Here is a 23229-nt window from a genome sequence, read left to right as displayed (position 1 = left end):
TTTAAAAGATTTTTTTAACAAAATATTCCTTCCAGAAATATTGTTATATTTGTGAAAAGGTATGCTCTATAAAGTATATTCTATAAAAAGTGATTCGAGATATATTTTTTATTAATATGTGAGAATTATAAGATAATATATGGGCGTTTTTACCGAAAATCACCCTATATTAAAATATTTTCAATCAGACACCCAATCACCAAAAATACCCGAACTAATACCCATTTATAAAAAAGAAACCACCTAAGACGCGTTTGGTGCACCACGCCTCCCCTAAGGCGCGATGGGTGCACCATGCCTTCCTCCCACTCACGCCTTGGTATAAGAGGTGTTTTTCCTAGGGCCCTTTCCTTTCCACTGTGTCCCATCCATCTCCATCTCCGTCTCCTCTATTCCCTTCTACCCTTACCTCAATTAATTGACTAAAAAAATCAGAACGACTCGTTGCAGGGGAAGCGCTTTCCCCAATTTTTAGAGAATATTTGTCATTTCATACTGTCTCATCCCATCAAATATAGCGTTTATGGAAACAGTTCTCCGACTGTCGATATATAAAATTCTTAGTTCACATAATTTTATGAGAGGTTTGTTCAAAGGGAAGCGATTTCCCTTTTTTTTATAGAGTCTCTACCATGTCATAACGTCTCATCCCATCAAACATAATTGACGAAAATAATTCACCGACTCTCAATCTCTTGAACTCTTAAACTCTAAAAATATCTAACTCTTAAACTATCAAACTCTTAAATTCTCAAAATGACTTCTATTTCAGTTGTTGTTTATTATGATGGAGAAATTCAGGAAGATGAATCCGAGGTTATTTTCCATTCAGATCATTATATCCTCATTACTTTTAAGAGAAATATCACTATTGAGGAATTAGTAACAAAAATCTCAAGGAAGGTTGATACTAAAATTATTTCTTTAACATATACAACATTCGACCTCTCCACTGAAGAAGATGTTGCTAGGATGGTTGATACTTCCAATCAAAATTCAGATTATATTACATAAATGTATACCACATTTGTTGACGTTCATGCAGTTCGTGATATGTCATTATTATTCCACTATGAGTTGCCTCAACCACTTCATCAAGCTCACGGTCCAACTCAAACAATCTATAATGATTTCACATTATTAATGTCAAATCCACCTCCTGGTACCATTTCATCAAGTTTCAGGGGGAGATATTCATTTGCTAGCTTCTTCGACCTCAATATGGATATGCCTTCCAGTTCCAGGTAGAGACATTCATATGCTAGATTCTTCGACCATAATATAGAGATGTCTTTGACACAACACTCAGTTTATAGCCCATATGGACACATCCCTTCAAGTTATAGAGTAAAGCATTCATCTGCGAACTTGTTTGACCTAAACATCGGAATCATAGAAGAGCCCTCATTTTTACCAGAAGAACCTCTTCATGAGCCAAGAGCATATAGTGCTGAGACTATATGAGGCATTTACCAGTCAAGGATGGTGATTTATATCGTGGAATGGATTTCACATCTAAAGACAAAGCAATATTTGCTAATAAAGAGTTACCATAAGTATGTATGTTATTATGCCGAACGTAATAACGGCTGCAACTGGATGGTTCGTGTTTCAAAGAGGAATAGGAAGAATGACATATGGGAACTAAAAAAATACAGTGGTACTCACACATGTTGTGCACGAGGGATCAACCAAGATTATCAAAACTTAAACTCTAATGTGATTTGCCAAGCCATCATGCCCATGGTCAAAGCAAGCTTTCACATAGCTATTGTAGTGCTAATTTCTACTATACAATCTCAATATGGGTACATCATCTCCTATAAAAAAAGCATAAAAGGTAAAACAAAATGCCATTATAAAACTACACGGCGAGAGACGTCCAAAATAGGAAAAAGTATCCATATCTTTTGATATACTCATTAAGGGATCCAGGTCAACCTAAATCCACTCGAATTCATTATGATATGGATATTTGAGAAACGTCAAAAGAACACAAAAGATGTGGGCATTGTAGAAACGTATGCCACAATAGGAAAATTTGTCTATCTATTTTATCATCATGTAATTGATGACCACTACTCATGTACTTCTATTTTCTAATGTTCCAAATTATGTTATTTCATTTTCTTTCAATATCAATTAATTTGATTTGAGCTTATTTAGTTTACAAGATGCCTTGTAACGTAAACATTACACATAATAAAAACACTTATTATAAAAACATAATAAAGAAACTAAATAAGAGGTAAAAACATAATTCACATCATTTGATGGAAACCTAAAAACCAATAAATGAAAATATTACAATAAATGAAAATATCATCAACATTATTTATCGATGCCTCGTTGAACGTGCTCCACATAATAGTGGTTGTCTACTTCAATGAGGGTTTCTTATATGAGGTTGTTTTTCCTCTTCACCCTCATCATCTTCGTCGCCTTCGTCTTCATCGTCATCATCATCATCACTCTCAGCTATATTTTCTCAATAAGCCATGAATGAAGATACAGGATATCTGTAGAATAAAGACCCTGGATGAGTATGACTAACCATCCCACCAGTCATTGAGAACTGCGAAAACTGTGAAAAACCAGACATGGATGTCTACGATCCATACTGCGATGCATATTGTGAAGTAATGCTAGATCCATAGGCATAGCCGTATAATATTCGCCATGGAGTGTCATAAAACCCTATGGGTTCTGTACGTAGTCATGCAGTGGAGGCATTTAAACCGAAAGATATGGCATCTGAAAGTGGGGTGGTGTCATATGAACTAGTGGGCTAGGGATGTAAACATGTATTGATAGTTGTTGTTATGATGGTTCCAGTGGCATAGCTAAGGACGACCCGAATGCATATACTCTTGATCCACGAGTAGGGGATGATGATGTTGTGATGATGGATGTTTCTGTTGAGTTAATCGATTGACGGAATCGGCCAAGAGGGGGGTGAATTGGCAATTAAAAATTTGGTGGAAGCTTTTGCAGAAAATTAAAAGTAATTGCGCAACAATTTAGAGTGGTTCGACTTTCTCAACCAAAGTCTACGTCCACTACCTTAGCTATCCACACTAAGGATTTTCCACAAATTCACTAATTTGTCTTTCTTTTGAGGACAAAGAGTAACCTTACAAACCCTCAAGAATTATACCCCAAATTCTTGAGAACACTCTCTCCCAAAGAGAACAATACAAATTTGCAAACTTACAAGGAAATCCTCACAAGGTAGATTGTTTGCACAATTCTAAAACAAAGAAAAGAACACTCAAGAATGAATACAATTGAGTACAAGTAGTGTTCTTGAAAGCAAAATGAATATTGAATGAAAAAAATAAGCTTGAAATGCTCAAACTTGAGATTTGATGCTTTCTCTTTGATTCTCTCTTGATTCTAGTTGCTTGTTGTTTCTTGTTATTGATCAATGGCTTCTACGCTTGTTTAAATACACCTTTAAATGATTCTAAACGTTGGGGATGATTAGTGGAGTCAATAGAGCAGTTTAAGTGTGAAAACAATTAATATTTCTGCTTGGAGCGTGGCAGAATCGGTACCCCCTCATAGGGAATCAGTTCCCTAAGTGTAAAATTCAAATATTTAGACCGTTAAATAGGGGGAATCAGTTCCCTCCGAGCATTCTGTTTTTCTCGGAGCCAAACCATTCAGGGGGAATCGGTACCCCCTTGGGGGGGAATCGGTTCCCTCTGAGCAATCTGGAATTTTTGGCTTTGAAATGGTTCGAAATATTTTTTAAAATTGTTTTGAAATTATTTTGAGATTAAAACTTAATTTTACATTTGAGTAAGGATTAAAAATGACATTTGAAAGATTTGGAGTAATATTTTGATATTCGAATAATTATATCGAATATACTTAGAATTGTTTTTTGGAAAATCTTAAAATTAATTTAAGTTAATTTGTTATATCAAAATATGAAAATGTTTTCAACAATCTCCCCCTTTTTGATATAACAAAACATTTTAGTAATTTTAAGATTTTATTTTGAAATCAAGTTTGAAATTACTCCCCCTTACTCTAACACTTCTCCCCTCCATTTTAAAACATTTTTAACATTTCTCTCCCTTTTTGTTAAATCAAAAAGACTTTTAAAATATTTTAAACAAGGTTTTGAAATCATTCAGCCAACTGATTATATATAGATAAATAGCTTAAGCTGCTAAGATCACAATCAAGAGAAACGTTAGCCATTAGTTTCATAATCAATATTCATAAACATGTAATGGATAATTGGTCATATATGTATAAAGATGCAAAATAAACACGAAATCCAAATCAAATGTATTAAACATAAGTTTGAACAACCAAAAATAAACAATCCAAAAGCATTCAAAATGTTTTAACAATTTTAAGTTTTAAATTCAAACCAAACACAACTAAAACGCAAGATCTATTCATCCATAGAAGGATCAGGAGGAAGAGGAGGATATCGAGCTCTCATCTCAAGAGAGAGTCCATCCAAATGATCGTTCATCTCCCGTTGTTGAGCCCCCAAGGAAGTGAGCTGGGACTCAATGAAAGAAAAGCGTGATTCCATGGATGCAGAATGTAAGTTAAATGTCTCCATAAAAGATTGAAAATAGGGATGCATTTGATTCGCTTGTTGTGCTTGTTCCTCTGCTCGTGCTGTTCTGGTTCATCGTCGGAGTCGTTAACTTCAGACGGTTGCTCACCGGTACGAACCCAAAGACCATTTTCTTCATTGATCTTCCATCCCGATTTAGTTAAAGATAATAGATTGATTTGGTTTTTGAGGGGAAAGGAAGCATCAAGACCAACTCTAAGCCCAACATTCTTAAACAGATTACTAAGAATACAACCGTAAACTAAAGAAAAACACAATTTCTTATTGGGAACAAGATTTACGGTTTCGACAAGTTCATCAAAAATAATCTGTGGAAGGTTAATTTTAAGATTATTTTGGACATAATGAAGCCAAAATAGATCTAAGGCGCGAAGAGTAGAGTAACGACCCCCGGATGGTCGAAACCACCAAGAGATCATTAGGTGAAGAAAACGGTCATGAAGGTCTAGAACACTTGCACTATCCCTTCGCTTATACTGAGATCCTACCGTAAGTTTTTCATTTTCTAACCCTTCATTATCTAATCCTAATGCTTTGGCAATGGATTCCGAGTCAAGATGAAAGAATCGTCCTAGAAGATAGGATCGGATCCCTATGGTTAAGGTTTTCTCTCGGTTTTTAATACAAACGGCATTAGAGTAGAAGATACGAACAAGTTGATGGTAGACAATTGGTTCAAGCTCGAAGAGTTTGTCAAATTTCCACTCATGAAGAGTAGGAAGATGATGAAAATTGATATCTAGCATGGCTTGAAGAGATCGGATCCCTATGTAGGACTCAAAGTATTGACAAAACCTATAGTAGAGATTTTGTTTACGATCGGGTTCATTAAAACAAGAATTGCGAATGGTCATGTTTGGATCATCGGGATTAGGAATAGGAATTTGTGGGATAGGTGGAGGATTTGGAGGTGAGTTTGGAGGTTGGCTAGAACGACTAGAGGAGGCCCTAGAATGTTTATGAGACATGGTTTAAGATAATCGGAATGGAAAGATAACCTGCATTTTTAAAAACATATGTATGCAAAATAATCAATCCCAAAACTCAATTGAGTCCTCAATATTTCAAGGTTCTCTAAACCAATCCTAATGGGAAAAGTTTTGAAAAACTATTGAAAAATAAGATTTTGAAAGTCAATATATGTATAGTTTCATAACAACATAATTCAATCAAAACACAATAATTTGAAAAGCAGTTTTTTTTTATTTCGAAAATTTCAAAGAACTTTGGAAAATTCTTGTGTTTTTGATGAAATTAGTTGTAAAATCTAGTTTCTAATCACTAAACAATCAATGCCCGATCTAAAGTTCAACCTAGAACTAATTAAAACTAGTTCTAAAATCAAAAATTGATGAAATAGAGGTTTTAGAAAAATACCTTGAAGAATTTCAGATTTGAGTGAGATTAGATGAAGTTTGCACGTTTTTTATGATTCTAACAGGTTTAGGAAATGATATTTGAAGAGAATTCCGATTAAAAATGATATTTTGATGAAATATGGAGATAGGGTGAGTGTAGAGAGGAGAAATGGCGTGAAGAGAATAAGAGAGGGTTTGAGTTTTTGGGTGTTATGCCCGTGTTAAAAACCAGAACCCCATGGGGGTATTGATTCCCATACAAGGGGAATTGGTTCCCCTTCAAAGGGGGAATCAGTTCCCCTTCAAGGGGGTATCGATTCCCTCTGTACTAAAATACTAAAATCTGATTTTTAAACACTCAAAATGCTAAATTAATTTTCTCTAGTGGTATTGGCAACTCATATATTGAAAATTAATTATGTTCAATCAATCAAATTTATCATTAAAAATTATTTGAACATAAAGTTAATTTTCACCAAGAATCATAAACTCCCCCTAACTAAAAGCAATGAATGCAAACAAAAATTACTATTATATGCATTTTTCATTTATTCTTAAAAGTACTAAATTTATTTTAAACACTAAGTGAAGATAGGTCAGTTAAACCTAATTCTCTCCTAAGTGTCCAAAAACGTTCCTTGTCTAAAGGTTTTGTAAAGATATGCGCTAATTGATGCAAAGTATCAATGAATTCTAGAACTATATCTTCCTTAGTGAAATGGTCTCTAATGAAATGATGTCTTATTTTAATATGCTTAGTTCTAGAGTGTTGGATGAAATTTTTAGTGAGACAAATAGAACTAGTATTGTCACACTTGATAGGAATGGTACCTACTTCAATTCCATAATCAAAAAGTTATTGTTTCATCCATAAAACTTGTGCACAACAACTACCAGCTGAAATGTATTCGGCTTCAGTGGTAGATAATGCAACACAATTTTGTTTCTTTGAAAACCAAGAAATCAGCATATTTCCAAGGAATTGGCAAGTACCGAAGGTACTTTTCCTATCAAATTTGCATCCTCCATAATCCGCATCAAAAAATGAATGCAAGCTAAAGCTAGAGTCTCTAGGATACCAAAGTCCTAAACTAGGAGTGTCCTTAAGGTATCTAAAGATTCTCTTAACAACTAGTAAATGTGATTCCTTAGGGCATGATTAAAATCTAGCACATAAGCAAACACTAAACATAATGTCCGGTCTACTTACAGTTAGATAAAGAAAAGATCCAATCATTGACCTATATAATTTAACATCTACACATTTACCTCCTTCATCTAAGTCAAGCTTTGTTGAAGAGCTCATTAGAGTGTCATGAGGCTTTCCATTTTCCAGTCCAAAATTCTTGAGCATATCTTTGACGTACTTAGCTTGATTGATGAAGATGCCATCTTTTCTTTGCTTGATTTGGAGTCGCAAGAAAAATGAGAGCTCCCCCATCATGCTCATTTCGAATTCGCTTTGCATTAGCTTAGAAAATTCTTGGCAAAGAACATCATTAGTAGAACCAAATATTATATCATCAACATAAATTTGAACTACTAATAAATCTTTACCTTTATGCTTTTAAAACAATGTAGTGTCAACATTCCCTTTTGAAAAACCTTTTTCAATTAAAATGTTTGACAATCTTTCATACCAAGCTCTAGGAGCTTGTTATAAACCATAAAGTGCTTTTGTTAATTTAATAACATGATCCGGAAATTTTGAATCTTCAAAACCTGGAGGTTGTTCCACATATACTTCTTCTTTTATAAAACCATTTAAAAATGCACTTTTAACATCCATTTGATATAATTTAAATTCATGAAAACATGCAAATGCTAATAACATTCTAATTGCTTCCATCCTAGCTACGGGAGCGTATGTTTCATCATAATTTATGCCCTCTTCTTTAGTATACCCTTGAGCAACAAGTCTAGCCTTGTTTCTCACTATATTAACACTTTCATCAAGCTTATTCATAAATACCCATCTAGTACCTACAGTAGATTTATTACTAAGCCTTTCAACTAATGTCCATACTTTACTTCTCTCAAATTAATTTAACTCTTCTTGCATAGCCATAATCCAATGTTCATCGTTTAATGCTTCTTTAATATTCTTAGGCTCTATGCATGAGATAAATGCAATATAATTACAAATATTTCTAAGAGAAGATTGAGTTGTTACCCCTTTGGATGGATCACCTATGATTTTACCATCCTTGACATAATTGTACTCTCTTGGATAAGATACTTTTCTTTCTTCAATGGTTGGATTCCCAAGAGGATCATGAGTTTCCTCATCTTTCGTTTCTTCCTTTGATGATGATTTTCCAACGTCATGTCTAACGTCATTTGTATTTATAATACCTACATCATCATTCAAACAAGAATCCTTCCTTGGAAGGAGATTATCATCGAAAACATGTATAGACTCTTCTACAACCAAAGTTCTTTTATTAAATACTCGATAAGCTTTAGAATTTAAGGAATAACCCAGAAAAATTCCTTCATCACTTTTAGCATCAAATTTGCCAAGATTGTCTTTACCGTTGTTTAAAACAAAACACTTACATCCAAAAGGATGAAAATAACTAATGTTAGGCTTTTTATTTTTGAAAAGTTCATATGGAGTTTTCTTTAAAATAGGCCTAATCATTACTCGATTAATAACATAACAAGAGGTATTTGTGGCTTCCACCCAAAAATACTTTAGCAACTTATTTTCACAAAGCATGGTTCTAGCCATTTCTTCTAAAGTTCGATTTTTCCTCTCAACAACTTCATTTTGTTGAGGGGTTCTAGGTGCTGAAAAATTATGGCTAATACCATTAGAATTACAAAACTCAGTAAATCCAAGATTTTCAAACTCAGTTACACGATCACTCCTAACACTAGTTATAGAGTAACCTTTTTCGTTTTGGATTACTTTTGAAAACGTGATGAATTTTTCTAATGCTTCATCTTTAGTACTTAAGAATAGAACCCAAGTATATCTAGAATAGTCATCTACCAAGACAAATGGATATTGTTTTGCACCCAAGCTAGTAGTTCTAGATGGCCCAGAAAGATCTAAGTGGATCAATTGTAATACTCTACTAGTTGACACATCATTAATGGATTTAAAAGAAACTCGCTTTTGTTTTCCTTTAGCACAAGCATCACAGATTTTATCATTATCAAAATTTAGTTTAGGCAGCCCTCGAACCAATTCTCCTTGAACTAACCGTTGCAAAACACTCATGCTAGCATGTCCTAGTCTCCTATGCCATAACCAACTATCATGCTCATCTTTTGCAACTAGGCATAAATTAGTCACATTAATAGAATCTAAATGCACCATGTAAATGTTTCTTGTTCTATGACTAACAAGCATAATCCGATTAGATGCAATGTCAATAACTTTACAACCATTAGTTTCAAGCATGACATTGAATCATTTATCACAAAATTGACTATTACTCAAAAGATTATGCTAATTCATTCACATATAAAACATTTTTAATTTGTATAGAAGAGGTATTACTTATTGTACCTATACATTCAATTTGACCTTTTGAATTATCACCAAAAGTCACTTCTCCTCCATTTTTGGCGTTAAGCTCTATGAACCGGTTTTTGTCCCCAGTCATGTGTCTCGATCATCCACTATCAAGGTACCGTTAATTTGAATTTGTTTCCCGTGCCTTGTAGCAATGCTCCTTTCCCTACAAACATAGATTAATTTTTTATTTTTGGTACCCAAATTCTTTTGGGTCCATATTCATTAGTTTCTAAAATCCTAGTCCCCTTAGGTATCCATTTGTGTAGGATATCTTTATCTTTAGTAGTAATGAGTTCTTTAGGAACCCACATACTTCTAACGATTTTTCCATTAAAGGTTCTTTGGAGACCTCTATGATTGTAGTTTTTAAAATATTTTCTAACAAAGTTGGATTTTGAATTTTCTCCTTTTTCAAAATGTTTTGTTCCAACTTTATCAAAAGAAGTTTTAAGATCATCAATTTTCTATTGATGAACATCATTGACCTTTGAAAGTAAATTTTGCAAATCCAAATTTTTCTTTTCAAACTCTTCTAGTTTGATTTGCAAATCTTTGATTTTACTTTCAAGATCGTTGTTGGTTTTGGATATGAGTTTGTTTTCATTTTTCAATTTTGAAACATCATTTTTATATTTTAAAAATAATTTCTCATAATCCGAAGCCAACCCATTATATTCCTCTAATAGCTCATCATAGGATAAATCATCAAAATCAGATGAGTTAGAGGTTACCTTAGAATCTTCCCCGAATGCCATCAAGCACAAGTTTGCTACTTCTTGTTCCTCTTCATCAGAACCTTCTTCATCGTTCCATGTAGGCACATGAGCCTTGTGTTTATTCTTTGATTGACCCTTTCTCTTCAATTGTGGGCAATCATATTTGACATGCCTCGGCTTTTTGCATTCATAACAAATGATCGGGTCATTCTCTTTTGGTTCATTTTTTAGGCCTTCATTTCGTTTGAATTTTCTTCCTCGGTAAGGTCTCATCATTTTTTTGAACCGTTTGGCAAACAATGCCATTTCTTTATCATCATCATCTTCATTCGAATCACTCTCATCTTTTGTGGATTTGAGAGCAATTCAAATGTTTTTCTTCTTCTCATTCTCCTTTGGTGTCTCGTCAATCTTATCGAGGTCCACCTCATCTTCAAGCATCATTTTATGAGTGAGGAGGGAACCGATTAGTTCTTCAAGAGTTAAGGACGTTAGGTCCTTAGACTTGATGATTGCCGTCTTCTTTGATTGCCATGATTTTGGAAGGGAGTAAACTAACTTCCTCACAAGTTTTTCATTTAAAATGATCTCTCCATATGATTTGAGACCATTGACAATCGTTGAGAATCTATCCATCATAGCTTTGATATCTTCATTTGGTTTCATCCTGAAATTTTCATAGCTATGCGTTAGAATACTAATTTTAGATTTTTTTACCTCATCGGTACCTTCATGAGTGACTTGAAGCTTGTCCCATATTTCTTTGGCGGTTGTACAAGATGAAACTCTTCCGTATTCATCTGGTCCAAGAGCACAAAATATGATATGAATGGCTTTAGAGTTGAGCTGGAACAATCTTATCTCTCCTTCACTCCACATTCTTGGATGAGTAAGAGGCTTGATATATCCATATTCTACAACATTCCATGCTCCCATGTCACTTTCTTGAATGAAGTACATCATCCTATTTTTCAATAGGCATAGTTAGCCCCATTGAAGAAAGGACGCTTGTTGACGGGCATCGAATCGAGACCGGAGTCGAAGTTTGAAGTGAAGGCCATTGATGACTTTGATTATCGATGTAACTCTTCCCGAATCGACTCAAGAGGCGATTAAACCTTCAAATGAGTTAGGATATGATGCCAATTATCGAGTTAATCGATTGACGAAATCGGCCATGAGGGGGGTGAATTGGAAATTAAAAATTTGGTGGAAGCTTTTGTAGAAAATTGAAAGTAATTGCGCAACAATTTAGAGTGGTTCGACTTTCTCAACCAAAGTCTACGTCCACTACCTTAGCTATCCACACTAAGGATTTTCCACAAATTCACTAATTTGTCTTTCTTTTGAGGACAAAGAGTAACCTTACAAACCCTCAAGAATTATACCCCAAATTCTTGAGAACACTCTCTCCCAAAGAGAACAATACAAATTTGCAAACTTACAAGGAAATCCTCACAAGGTAGATTGTTTGCACAATTCTAGAACAAAGAAAAAAACACTCAAGAATGAATACAATTGAGTACAAGTAGTGTTCTTGAAAGCAAAATGAATATTGAATGAAAAAAATAAGCTTGAAATGCTCAAACTTGAGGTGTGATGCTTTCTCTTTGATTCTCTCTTGATTCTAGTTGCTTGTTGTTTCTTGTTATTGATCAATGACTTCTAAGCTTGTTTAAATACACCTTCAAATGATTCTAAATGTTGGGGATGATTAGTGGAGTCAATAGAGTCATTTAAGTATGAAAACAATTAATATTTCTGCTTGGAGCATGGGGGGAATCGGTACCCCCTCATAAGGAATCGGTTCCCTAAGTGTAAAATTCAAATATTTCAACCGTTAAACAGGGGGAATCGGTACCCCCTTGGGGGGAATCGATTCCCTCCGAGCATTATGTTTTTCTCAGAGCCAAACCATTCAGGGGGAATCGGTTCCCTCTGAGCAATCTGGAATTTTTGGCTTTGAAATGGTTCGAAATATTTTGTAAAATTGTTTTGAAATTATTTTGAGATTAAAACTTAATTTTACACTTGAGTAAGGATTAAAAATGACATTTGAAAGATTTGGAGTAAGATTTTGATATTCGAATAATTATATCGAATATACTTAGAATTTTTTTTTGGAAAATCTTAAAATTAATTTAACTTAATTTGTTATATCGAAATATCAAAATGTTTTCAACAGTTTCTTTTACGACGATAAATTGCCCCTCGTGTTCCCTCTGAAAGTAAAAATGACTTCCCATTTGCATTGAACTATTCAATATAGCCATCTGAAACCACGATACACATTTCTAATATATACTCTAGAGGGGGCAAGCATTGATGTTGGTTATCTCTTATTGCTAACCAATCTCTATGTTTCACTAACCAATTAACCTATATTTTACCCTGTCTTTAGATGTTATGTATATTGTCGAGATTTACTAGTGCTTCAGGAGTATATTGTGTGAAACCAAACTAACGAAGCACATGGTTAGTCGGATGCCACTCAACAATAGCATAACAAATAAGAGGAACAACAACCAACCATGCATCCAATTGCCCACTCAAGTCAGGTGGGATGCAAGCCCTCATTTCGTCGTTCAAATAGGACAACCATTTGAACTAAAACAAAATATATATATTTCTTATCAAAATTTAAATGAGATTCAAATTATATAAAGACAATTAAATGAATAAATTAAAATTAAAAAAATGTACCTCTACACTAGCTTTCTAATCAATGAGTAATCAGATATCTTCTAATTCTTGTGGGATATTACGATGATTTTTTATATTTAATGACCACCTATTTAATATAAAAATATACATATGTCATTCTATAATAATAAAAACATTATTTAAAAATAAATTTAGCATTGAAATTACATTGATAGTAACAGAAAGACAAATGGATAATTCATTATCTAACACAAATAAGGCATGCGATACCATGCCCATGATTAGAGAAGCATGAGACAGCTGCTTTGTGGCCCAACGCATTTCTCTAAATAAAAATGACAACACTGCAGAGCCCTAACTCAACGTGCCAGCTACTTGAAAGTCGATGAGATGACACAACCACATATAATAGACATGGTTCCGAGACTTGTCGGGCATCAATATCGCCACAATAATTTGTAATATGTATGCTCGGGAAAATACTTTTGCCTCATCATCAGAACAATTTTCGCGCAACTCTTTAAAATTTTTTTGCAACCATGCTAACGTTATTTAACCACTGTTGAAAGCCATCGGGGTAATTCCAAAATACTATTTGCACAAATTCTCCCAATCATAATCCTCCACACCACAAATGACAGTTCCAACTACTAGGAGCCCTAACTCATTGAAACATCCTCCAGGGTAATAATGCACTCCCCACATGACAAATGGAACGTGTGTCTTTGGCCTCCACTTCTTAATTAGTGCAGAAATAAGGGTGGGTTAAATTTTATAACCTCCTTCACTTTTTTATAAGTAACCAAATCCAGCCATAGATAAATACTGCCAGATACGCCTCGGTGTGTTCATCTTGTTGTTATAAATAAAAACTTCTAATATTCAATCAATTTCCTAATAAATAAATTATAGCCATTAAAATTTGAACTAACAATTCAAAAATTATTTAAATAAATTCTAACAATTTAAATAATATATGATTGATTTCCTAATATTTAAAAATTTAAAAAGAATATAGTTTCATATTCTGACCGTATCGGCAAAATGACTAGAAATATGATCAACTTCCAATCACAACATCTCACCTTCCATTTATTTTAACTGAAAACAAAAAATATAAATTAAATAAGTTTACAGTTAAATAATAGAATAATACAAAATTATGTAATAAAATAATAATAAATTTATTAAATATAAAAAATAACAATATACCTTATTGACTAGAATTAATAGATGGGAAGAAGATATAATTTTGAGTGTGGTTTGTATAAGGCCAAGGGGTTATTTATATAGAGGATGAGAGGGCGAGAAACGGTGGTAGAAAAGTCGAGCAGGAACAAGAGGGCGGAAGGGTAGGAAACGGTGGAAGAAAAGTTGGCCAGGAACGAAGGGCGAGAAACAGTGGCGGGAAAGTCGAACGGGAACGGGCGAGGGGGTAGGTGCGCCATGTCAGACGCACCTTTATGGGGTGCTTGACACATATGTGAAGGCACGTTGCACCAAACGCGCCTTAGGGGAGGCGCAATGCACCTAACGCGCCTTTGGTGGGTTTTTTGTAAATGAGTGTTAGTTCGGACATATTTGGTGATTTGGTGTCTGATCGAGAATATTTTAACATTAGAATATTTTTTGGTAAAAACGCTTAATATATATTTAGAATTTTTCTTAGTTATTAATATTATATATACACATTATAGACGTAACTACTTGAACTTAGAATCATAAAGAAAATAAACTTCTTTTTTATTACTAAAGTCACCCATAAATTCACGTGATGCGTGTTTACTATAACATTCTCAATACCGGGTTAGTGACTAAATTGTAAAGTTTCAGAATTTGGTGATTAAAGTATAATAATTGAATAATTAAGGACTTATATGAAAAATGCGGTGTAAGATCAAATTGAAAAGAAAAATAAAAAGAATGACAAAATGGTCATTGACAAGGGAAATAATTTAATTGTTATGGTTATATATGTTTCCACGTGGAATGAAGAGAGAAACACATAAGCTTCTAGAGTTCTCTTCTTCTCTTCTATTCTCCACACGTGAAGATTCATATCAAAGGTGAGATTTCTTATAAGCTGATTGTTAGTTGAAATTTAAGTTTGGTTCTGATCATTAAATGCTAATTAAGCTTAAGGAAAGTTTAATTTGCTTTAAAACAACAAGATGAAGGGTGTGTGAATAATTAAAGGTTAGGAGTTCTTGAATGAAATTTCGAAATAAAGTTCATAATGAGAATTGGAAGTTGAATTTGACTTGTCACCAACTTGATTAAGGAATATGAAATGTTAGAATTTGCTTTAGAGCATGTTGGAATTGGAGTGAGATTCTTGAATTTTATACGGATGATTGAATTTTGAAGTTTAAGAGATATTGAATGGGTATAAATTAGTTTAAGTAGGTGTATGCAAGTTAGGGATATTAAAGGAGGTGAAAGATGAAGAGTTGAGATGAAAAGAGAGTGAATTTTGTGCTTAAATGGAATTTATGGGTTATGTGCATCGATGCATGAGGAGTGCATCGATGCACCCCCTTAAGATTAAAACATCGAAGGTGATTTGTGTACCGATGCACACGTTAAGGAATGCATCGATACACTATACAGTGCATCGATGCATACCTTAATTAAAAGATGAAAATAACTTTCTTTTTAGCCGAAGGAGTGATAGTTTAGAATATATCAATTAGTATACTGATATGTACCAATGTATTACTATGTAGATATAGAATGTAATCTTGTTCTGGAACAATCGAAGGATTAGAATCGAGTCAAAGCAATGATAAGGTGAGTGCATATCTTATATAAAATTATATTGAGACAAGACTTGCGATGAGTCTACCTCTTATAGTTAAACTTATGATTTCACATTCATGTACATGCATATTTATATATGTATTAATGTTATAGTGCTTTCATGCATAATTCATTAATGCTTTAATATGAACTTATTTGAATGAATGCAATTATATGAGAATCCATTCAGGTATGGAAATAATGAAAATGATCATGTGTACTCATATGAAGTGAATTATGTGTTTATGGAAGAGTGATAGAAGAGATACAAAAATGAGAATTGTATTATAATTAATCCCATGTTACTTAATGTGAGAGTTGTAGGTATAATTGGCATGCCAAGAGTCGAGGGATTAACAGTGGTCATTCGGGACATAGTGTTCCTTCGGGACATAGTGGTCATTCGGGACAAATATTCAGTGCCCCTAGTGGGATTTTATTCGAGCTGTGGTGACAACATTGTGCACAACCTCAGTGTACTCGCGTACCTTCTGTTCTCAATAACGTACATGGGCGATCCAAAGATAAATTAAAGTGAAACTAGCATAAGAATATAAGTTTTATATATGTGCATGTTATCATCATATATGTTATAGTGTAATAGATACATACAAGTTGAAATGTCATGATCAATGGTAAGAATGCATGTTCATGAATTCATTGTTATATATATATATAAATATATTATGTTATGCCTCACTAAGTCTGTGACTTAGCGTGTAAGTGATTTACACGTAGGTACCAAGAATCGGGAATAACAGAAATAGGAGTGGCAAGAACAGCAACACTGCTAGAAGATCAGATCAGAAGTAACTGATAAAGTATGTATTTTGTTGTGTATAGTGTGTTTGCATGTAAGAAAAGTGTCAGTTATGAATGCTCTGATCGATTTTGGTTATTTTGGTCAATTTATGTAAATAAATTACCTTTATTTTAATGAAAGTTTTAAATTTCCTTGAATTCTGTCAAGAGTCAAAGTTTAAAAAGTTAATGTGACACCTCAGATTCGTATTCAGGTCGGGTACAGATTGGGGGTGTTACAGTTACTAAATAAATTTATTTCACAAAATAATCAAGAATACATACTATTTCAGTAATAAATTTTGTTTTTGATATTTTTAGGCTTAATTATAAAACGAGTGTCTAAACTATAACGTTTTTTACAAATATATGTCTTAACTTTTTTGGATAATCTAGGTGCCTAACATTACAAACAATATCACTTTAGGTACCCGTGTCATAAAAGCCGTTAATTTTCTCCGTTGAATGACACATGTTACGCTTTGATAATTTTGAAATTTCTTATTTAAAATAAAAAACTTAAAAGTATAATTTCATTTTTAAAAAACTCAAAACTTTTGAAAATTTTAAAAAAAAATCCCACACTTTGAAACCTTTATTCCAATCCCTATACCCACGTTAATCACCCCTGTTCACCGCCATTGCCTTCAACGAACCTCCAGCTGATCGAACCGCTACCAATCACGCAACCACCCAAAACTACTCTAATTGATAATTTAAACCTAATTAACCCTAAACCAAAATTACAAAATTATAACATCGTGATGACTCCGACAATAACTATGACGACATGGGCAAGGATGACTGACAATGAAGATGACAAGGACGATGTCATCGGTTACAACCGTGGTCGACAAGAGAGGTTAGGATTAGGGTTATGAATTTAGAGCTTTTTGTAATTTTATAAAATAATAGGGTTTTTTTAATATAATAATTTTTAAATATTTGTTTTTAGAAAGTTTAAAATTAACAAAACATGACATATATCACTTAACGAGATTTTTTTAACGTTCGTTATGTCCCAGACACCCAAAATAGTAACGTTAGACACATAGAAGATTCAAAAAATAATATGAGCACCTATTTACAAAAAGTGATATAGTTTGTATACTTATTTTATAATTAAACATATTTTGTATATTAAAGTATGTAGCAATTACTTAGATTGAAACGATGTCATGAAGGGTATGCCGTTACAAGTTATCGAACAGATCGCCAGTTTCATGGTTAGTTAAGGCCAAATGCCCTTTCACTCCCTCGACGAGTCCGTCACTGTCAACAAAAAAAAATCCCTCCTTCCTTCAAAAACCCAAACTCTTTTCTTCCTCTTTAATAATATATCGACCAAACCCTCCGATATCTATCGCCTTTTCTCCGACCTATACGCCGCCTCTAAAAATGGAAGCCTCCACTGCACTTTCTCGCATAGGTTTAGCCGGCTTAGCCGTCATGGGCCAAAATCTCGCTCTAAACGTCGCCGAAAAGGGCTTCCCAATTTCCGTTTACAACCGTACCACCACCAAAGTCGACGAAACCGTCAAGCGAGCTCAAGATGAAGGGCAGCTCCCGCTCTTCGGCCAGTGCTCCCCTCGGGAATTCGTTCTCTCAATCCAACGGCCCAGATCTGTCATCATCTTAGTCAAAGCTGGCGCACCCGTCGACCAAACTATCGCTGCTTTATCCGACCACATGGATCCCGGAGACTGCATCATCGATGGTGGTAACGAGTGGTACGAGAACACCGAGAGAAGGATGCAAGAAGCTTCAAGTAAGGGCCTTCTTTATCTCGGTATGGGTGTTTCCGGGGGTGAAGAAGGCGCCCGGAACGGCCCGTCTCTAATGCCTGGCGGATCTCACCAGGCCTATACGAATATCAAGGACATACTCGAGAAAGTGGCGGCGCAAGTAGAAGATGGACCCTGCGTTACTTACATTGGCGAAGGTGGATCAGGTAATTTCGTTAAAATGGTTCATAATGGAATCGAATATGGTGACATGCAGTTGATTTCTGAGGCTTATGATGTGCTTAAACATGTTGGGGGACTTTCGAATGATGAATTATCTGAGATTTTCGCTGAATGGAATCGGGGAGAGCTTGAGAGTTTCTTAATTGAGATAACTTCTGATATTTTTAGAGTTAAGGATGATTTGGGAGATGGGTATTTGGTAGATAAGATTTTGGATAAGACTGGGATGAAAGGTACTGGTAAATGGACTGTGCAGCAAGCTGCCGAGTTGTCTGTTGCTGCCCCTACGATTGCAGCGTCTTTGGATTGTAGGTATTTGAGTGGATTAAAGGAGGAGAGGGAAAATGCAGCTGAGGTTTTGAAACAAGCTGGGTTGAAAGAAGTTGGCAGTTTTGCACAGGGAATTGATAAGAAAAGATTGATTGATGATGTTAGGCAAGCTTTATATGCCTCGAAGATATGTAGTTATGCTCAAGGGATGAATTTGTTGAGAGGTAAGAGTGTTGAAAAAGGATGGAATTTGAACTTTGGAGAGTTGGCTAGGATTTGGAAAGGTGGGTGTATTATTAGGGCTGTGTTTTTGGATAGGATCAAGAAGGCCTATCAGAGGAACCCCAATTTGGCTAGCTTGCTTGTGGACCCTGAGTTCGCTCGGGAGATGGTTCAGAGGCAGGCAGCTTGGAGGAGAGTCGTGGGGTTGGCCATCTCTTCTGGGATCAGCACACCAGGAATGTGTGCTAGCCTTGCATATTTCGATACCTATAGGCGTGCAAGGCTCCCGGCAAATCTTGTGCAGGCACAGAGGGACTTGTTTGGGGCACATACCTATGAGAGGATTGATCGTCCAGGGTCATTCCATACAGAGTGGAAAAAGGCTGCTCATGGTGTCGGTGCACTCAACTGAGTTTTCATAGTTTTGTTTGTTGTACTCTGGTTTTCCTGTTTGTTTCAGTTGAGCATTGGTTATTTTTTTATGTTGGAATAGGATTCTACCTTGGCATTGCAATGATTGTTCAATCTTATACCTTCCTTTTTCTTTCAATAAAAATGCATGCCTTCTGAGTTGCAGAAGTTGTATGCTTGTTGGCAGAATAGGTAAAGCCTTGTATTCCTGTTGTACTTTGTCCGGTATAAACAAGAAACGAGTAACGGTTGCAAATTTTGGCACACTTAAGTGCAGGGTATATGACTATATTGAAGAGTTAGCAAGTAAGAATTAATTTGCCAAATTCTAACCATCAGTGAAGTTCAAATTGATTGCAAAATTAATTTATATAAATTCATCACGCATAGGCTACAATAATTTTTACAATGATTCAGAAGGAATTTACAAAAGACGATGGAAGAACCAGTACAACTCAAAAATCACCAACTCATTGTCTCATGGTGAGTTCCGCCCTGAGATGGAGGACGTCGTCTATAAAGTAAATGCTATCATCGGCCATGAATGCCGTCCATGGAATACCAAATAGGTTTCGATAGCCAACAGCCTTTCCTCCTGTGAAAATGTAATTCCCTTTATACTTGCTTACAAAATCCTCAGTAGGCTTTGACCTAGCAGCAAACTCGTAGTCAACAGCAAAAGTAACGGATCTCCTCTCTTGCATTCCCAAAAATAGCCCAAAGCAGTGGAATGAGCTATGCTGATCCATGTTGCAATGAGCAGACAAGAAAAAACCTTGGCCACCAAGATGGAATGCTTGGGAATAAACTCTACCAGCCGGAAATAGATATGCACACTCCTCACGCTTCAGGTCCAGGTACACAACACACTGCTTCCGTGGCAGTTCAAACTCTACAACCTTAACCGGACGGTACTTGTATGCCCGCTCCACAAAGCGATGATGAGTGGCGCTAGCCTCTTCTGCTGCAAGTGTTCTCTGTCTGTACGGTGTCTCAGCCTTGAAAAAGAGAGCTTCGAGCACAACCTTGGATGAAAGTTCTGGATCAAAGTCAATGCAGGTTAAAACTTTTTTCAGCTTTCTGCAAGTCAAATATGGAAAACGTATTAGGCGACTGAGGCGTGTAGCAAAAATTCCACGTCGTTCCTCGAGTCTTGGGTAATGAGTCCGAGCCCACTTCAGCACAAAGTCGTAAACAGCATCCTCTGAAGCTGCCTGGAGGCCATCACTGGAAAATACTGCCTCTATACCAGCAAGAGGCAAATTGAGTATTTCCTCCTGAAACCTGACAAGAAAACAGAGCAAACCATCCATGATCTAGAGGTTAACTCAAAAATGGTCCTAAAAAGAAAACAGAATGAAAAACTGTTGTTTCACATAATTTGTCACTTAAGCCAGCCATAAATAAGACTCCATTCCTAGCCAAATAATTTTTAAAAGAAGAATGTTCACTATTTCGCAGGCAGGAGAAACTTAGAAACAAAACGATATATATCAACAAAAGGATGCCATGAGCTCATAATATCAGCAACAAAATAAGCAACCTTGTTACATTTAAGAAATTACTCAAAATATGCATGCATTTAATATCGTGAACGATAATGGCACTCACTTGGTTATATCCTTGTATCTCGCAGCAAGAAACTGCTTTGCTGCATCTGTCAGAGGCTGAACAGCATCTGCCATTAAAACACCAGATGGAAGGTCCAAATACAGTAAAGCCGATTCACAGGTCATAGGCAGGTTTCTTAACAATCGACTACAATATCTCATGCATGATGCAACCTCGAATTTGTCAGCAGCCATCAGCACATCTAAAAGGGCAGTAGGTGTGGTTGTTGATAGGGTGTTGCTATACATAAAATTTAGCAGGTCCAGGAGAGCAGTTTCTTCTGCTCAAGAAAAATATATCCAAACAAACAATAGGTCATATAACCTAGACACGTGACCTAATAAAGAATCTGATAACCTCAAAACCACAGAAATGCATAAATGAACCCTCAAAATTAAACAGGTTCCAAAATGAAAACATAGGAAATTAGAATTTATTGCAAGAGAGGTAAAATAATTAAATGATCAAATAGGAAAAACATTCCAGTGCTTACCAGAGGCATGTATTCGAAGTGTTACATGTCGCTGCTCTGACTCCTTCATTCCATTTGAAAACAACTACAAGCAAAGGGGCAAACTGCTAAGTCAATCATGAGTACCGGAACTGATAATAGAAAGAAAACAACCAAATAACATCCCCTTACCTTATAAAAGAAGGGACTTTTTGCTGCTAAAATCGGAGAACTAATGTGTATGGTCTTGACTCTTAGAATTTTTGAACAATCCACATTCCTAGATGTGTCATTGTTGTAAATGGTATCATTCCCTACAAAGGAGGAACCAAACAGGTCTCACGCACATGAAGAAATTACATAATTTTCTTTTTCAAGTAACAAAATCTATAATTTTGCTTCCACTAATTTGCATATTTCCACCAATAACAATAAATAACTTCTTTTCTTGTTTTATTTCTTTAGCAACTTATGAAGAAGCAAAAACATAAATAACAAATACAAATAGCAAAAGTAAAAAACAAACAATAAATTGACGGAACCTAGGAAGTTTGAGCTGTTTGTATGAAAATTATATAAAAACTTTGCTTTAATTAACATGGAGGAACTTGGAAAGTGTGTGTATATGCAGAGTATAAAAATGGATAAAGTAATTTATGTATGTAATTAAGTTACCGATTAAAAAGGAATTCAATCCAACATCAGAAGGTGACTCTTCAGCTATTGGCATGGGCTCTTCATCTTGATTCACATACGTTACACCATCCACCGTGTACGGCATGTTAGGATTCAAGATTTGCTCCTCACTTTGCACGATAAAATCTGCAGGACACCAATGATCCAATCCCAAAATTGTCAAAATTACATCAATTTTCACTGTCAAAAGCTTTATTTAAACAACAATTAATAATTAAAGAAACAAAACAAACCGCTTTCTCTCTTGAAATCTTCCCTCCGTCTCTTTCTATTACGGGCCCAATCAGCGATAGAGGAGCAACCGTCACCGTCGGATTTAGCTTCGGGCAAATCAGGCATGAACTCGATCCTCAAGATCCGATCGGAGAAATTAATATCGTCAAAAGCAAAGCCGAAGTCCGGGTCGACGGAACCAGAGCCGGAAGTTTCGCCGGGTGAGAAATCGGAGTCCATAATCGTCGTTTGTGGATCAAAAAGATCAGCGTTGGTCACTCGCATGCCCAAGAATCCTCCAAAAGCTCAAGTACAAACAAAGCATAAAAGTAAAGTTGGAAGACAGTTAAACACCTGCAACTCCAACGCTCTTTATTTTTCATATCAGAAGTTGTTTCCTCCGTCTTCTTTATATTGCGTTCCGTATATCATTTGTTGTGCTACGTGGCAGTTATCAATCGGTTTTAGTAAATATAAGGGTAAACTATGCCAATAGTCCCTTTTGTTTCCGGTCTGACCAATTTTAGTCACCAAAAAAAATTAAGGGAAATAGTACCTTACATTATTTGTCCAACCGGTTTCGGTCTATCTATTATTAATTTTGTTTAATCCCTTTTATTTTAAGTCTCTTTTTGTTTAAGTCACTAACATGTTTGAGAGACTAAAATCGAGCGAACATATAACGTTAGAGACTTAAATTGGACGGACCGATATCGTTAGAGACTTAAATCGGATAAACCAATAGTTGTAGTGACCATTTCCCCTTAATTTTTTCGGTGAAAAAAATTGGTCAAACTAAAAACATAAGAGACTATCGACATAGTTTATCGTAAATATAACTGATTTTCCTATCCAAAGCCCGTTTAAGATTGCGTTTAATCCAAATCTAACCTCATGGGCTTGGATGCCGGAGTC

The 23229-nt window shown here is 35.2% G+C and overlaps 2 protein-coding genes across 2 annotated transcripts; one reads left to right on the top strand and one right to left on the bottom strand.

Annotated features, from left to right (window-relative positions):
• The first annotated feature begins 17821 nt into the window (after positions 1-17821).
• On the top strand, positions 17822-19552 carry LOC120120824 (6-phosphogluconate dehydrogenase, decarboxylating 3, chloroplastic-like). Its single transcript, XM_039140359.1, has one exon. The coding sequence runs from the start codon at positions 17872-17874 to the stop codon at positions 19342-19344; it is 1473 nt and encodes a 490-aa protein (XP_038996290.1). The 5' UTR covers positions 17822-17871; the 3' UTR covers positions 19345-19552.
• A 141-nt stretch (positions 19553-19693) lies between these two features.
• LOC120120823 (BTB/POZ domain-containing protein POB1-like) lies at positions 19694-22676 on the bottom strand. Its single transcript, XM_039140358.1, has 6 exons — positions 22335-22676; positions 22081-22227; positions 21598-21719; positions 21448-21511; positions 20955-21234; positions 19694-20627 (listed from the first exon to the last, which is right to left on the bottom strand). The coding sequence occupies exons 1-6, from the start codon at positions 22597-22599 to the stop codon at positions 19814-19816; spliced, it is 1692 nt and encodes a 563-aa protein (XP_038996289.1). The 5' UTR covers positions 22600-22676; the 3' UTR covers positions 19694-19813.
• Positions 22677-23229: the final 553 nt, after the last annotated feature.

The sequence above is a fragment of the Hibiscus syriacus genome, unplaced genomic scaffold (assembly GCF_006381635.1).
Source record: "Hibiscus syriacus cultivar Baekdansim isolate YM2019G1 unplaced genomic scaffold, ASM638163v2 tig00110348_pilon, whole genome shotgun sequence".
Lineage (NCBI taxonomy): Eukaryota > Viridiplantae > Streptophyta > Magnoliopsida > Malvales > Malvaceae > Hibiscus > Hibiscus syriacus.
Note: the sequence above shows the minus strand (reverse complement) of the source record. Positions and strands in the feature narration are given on the sequence as shown.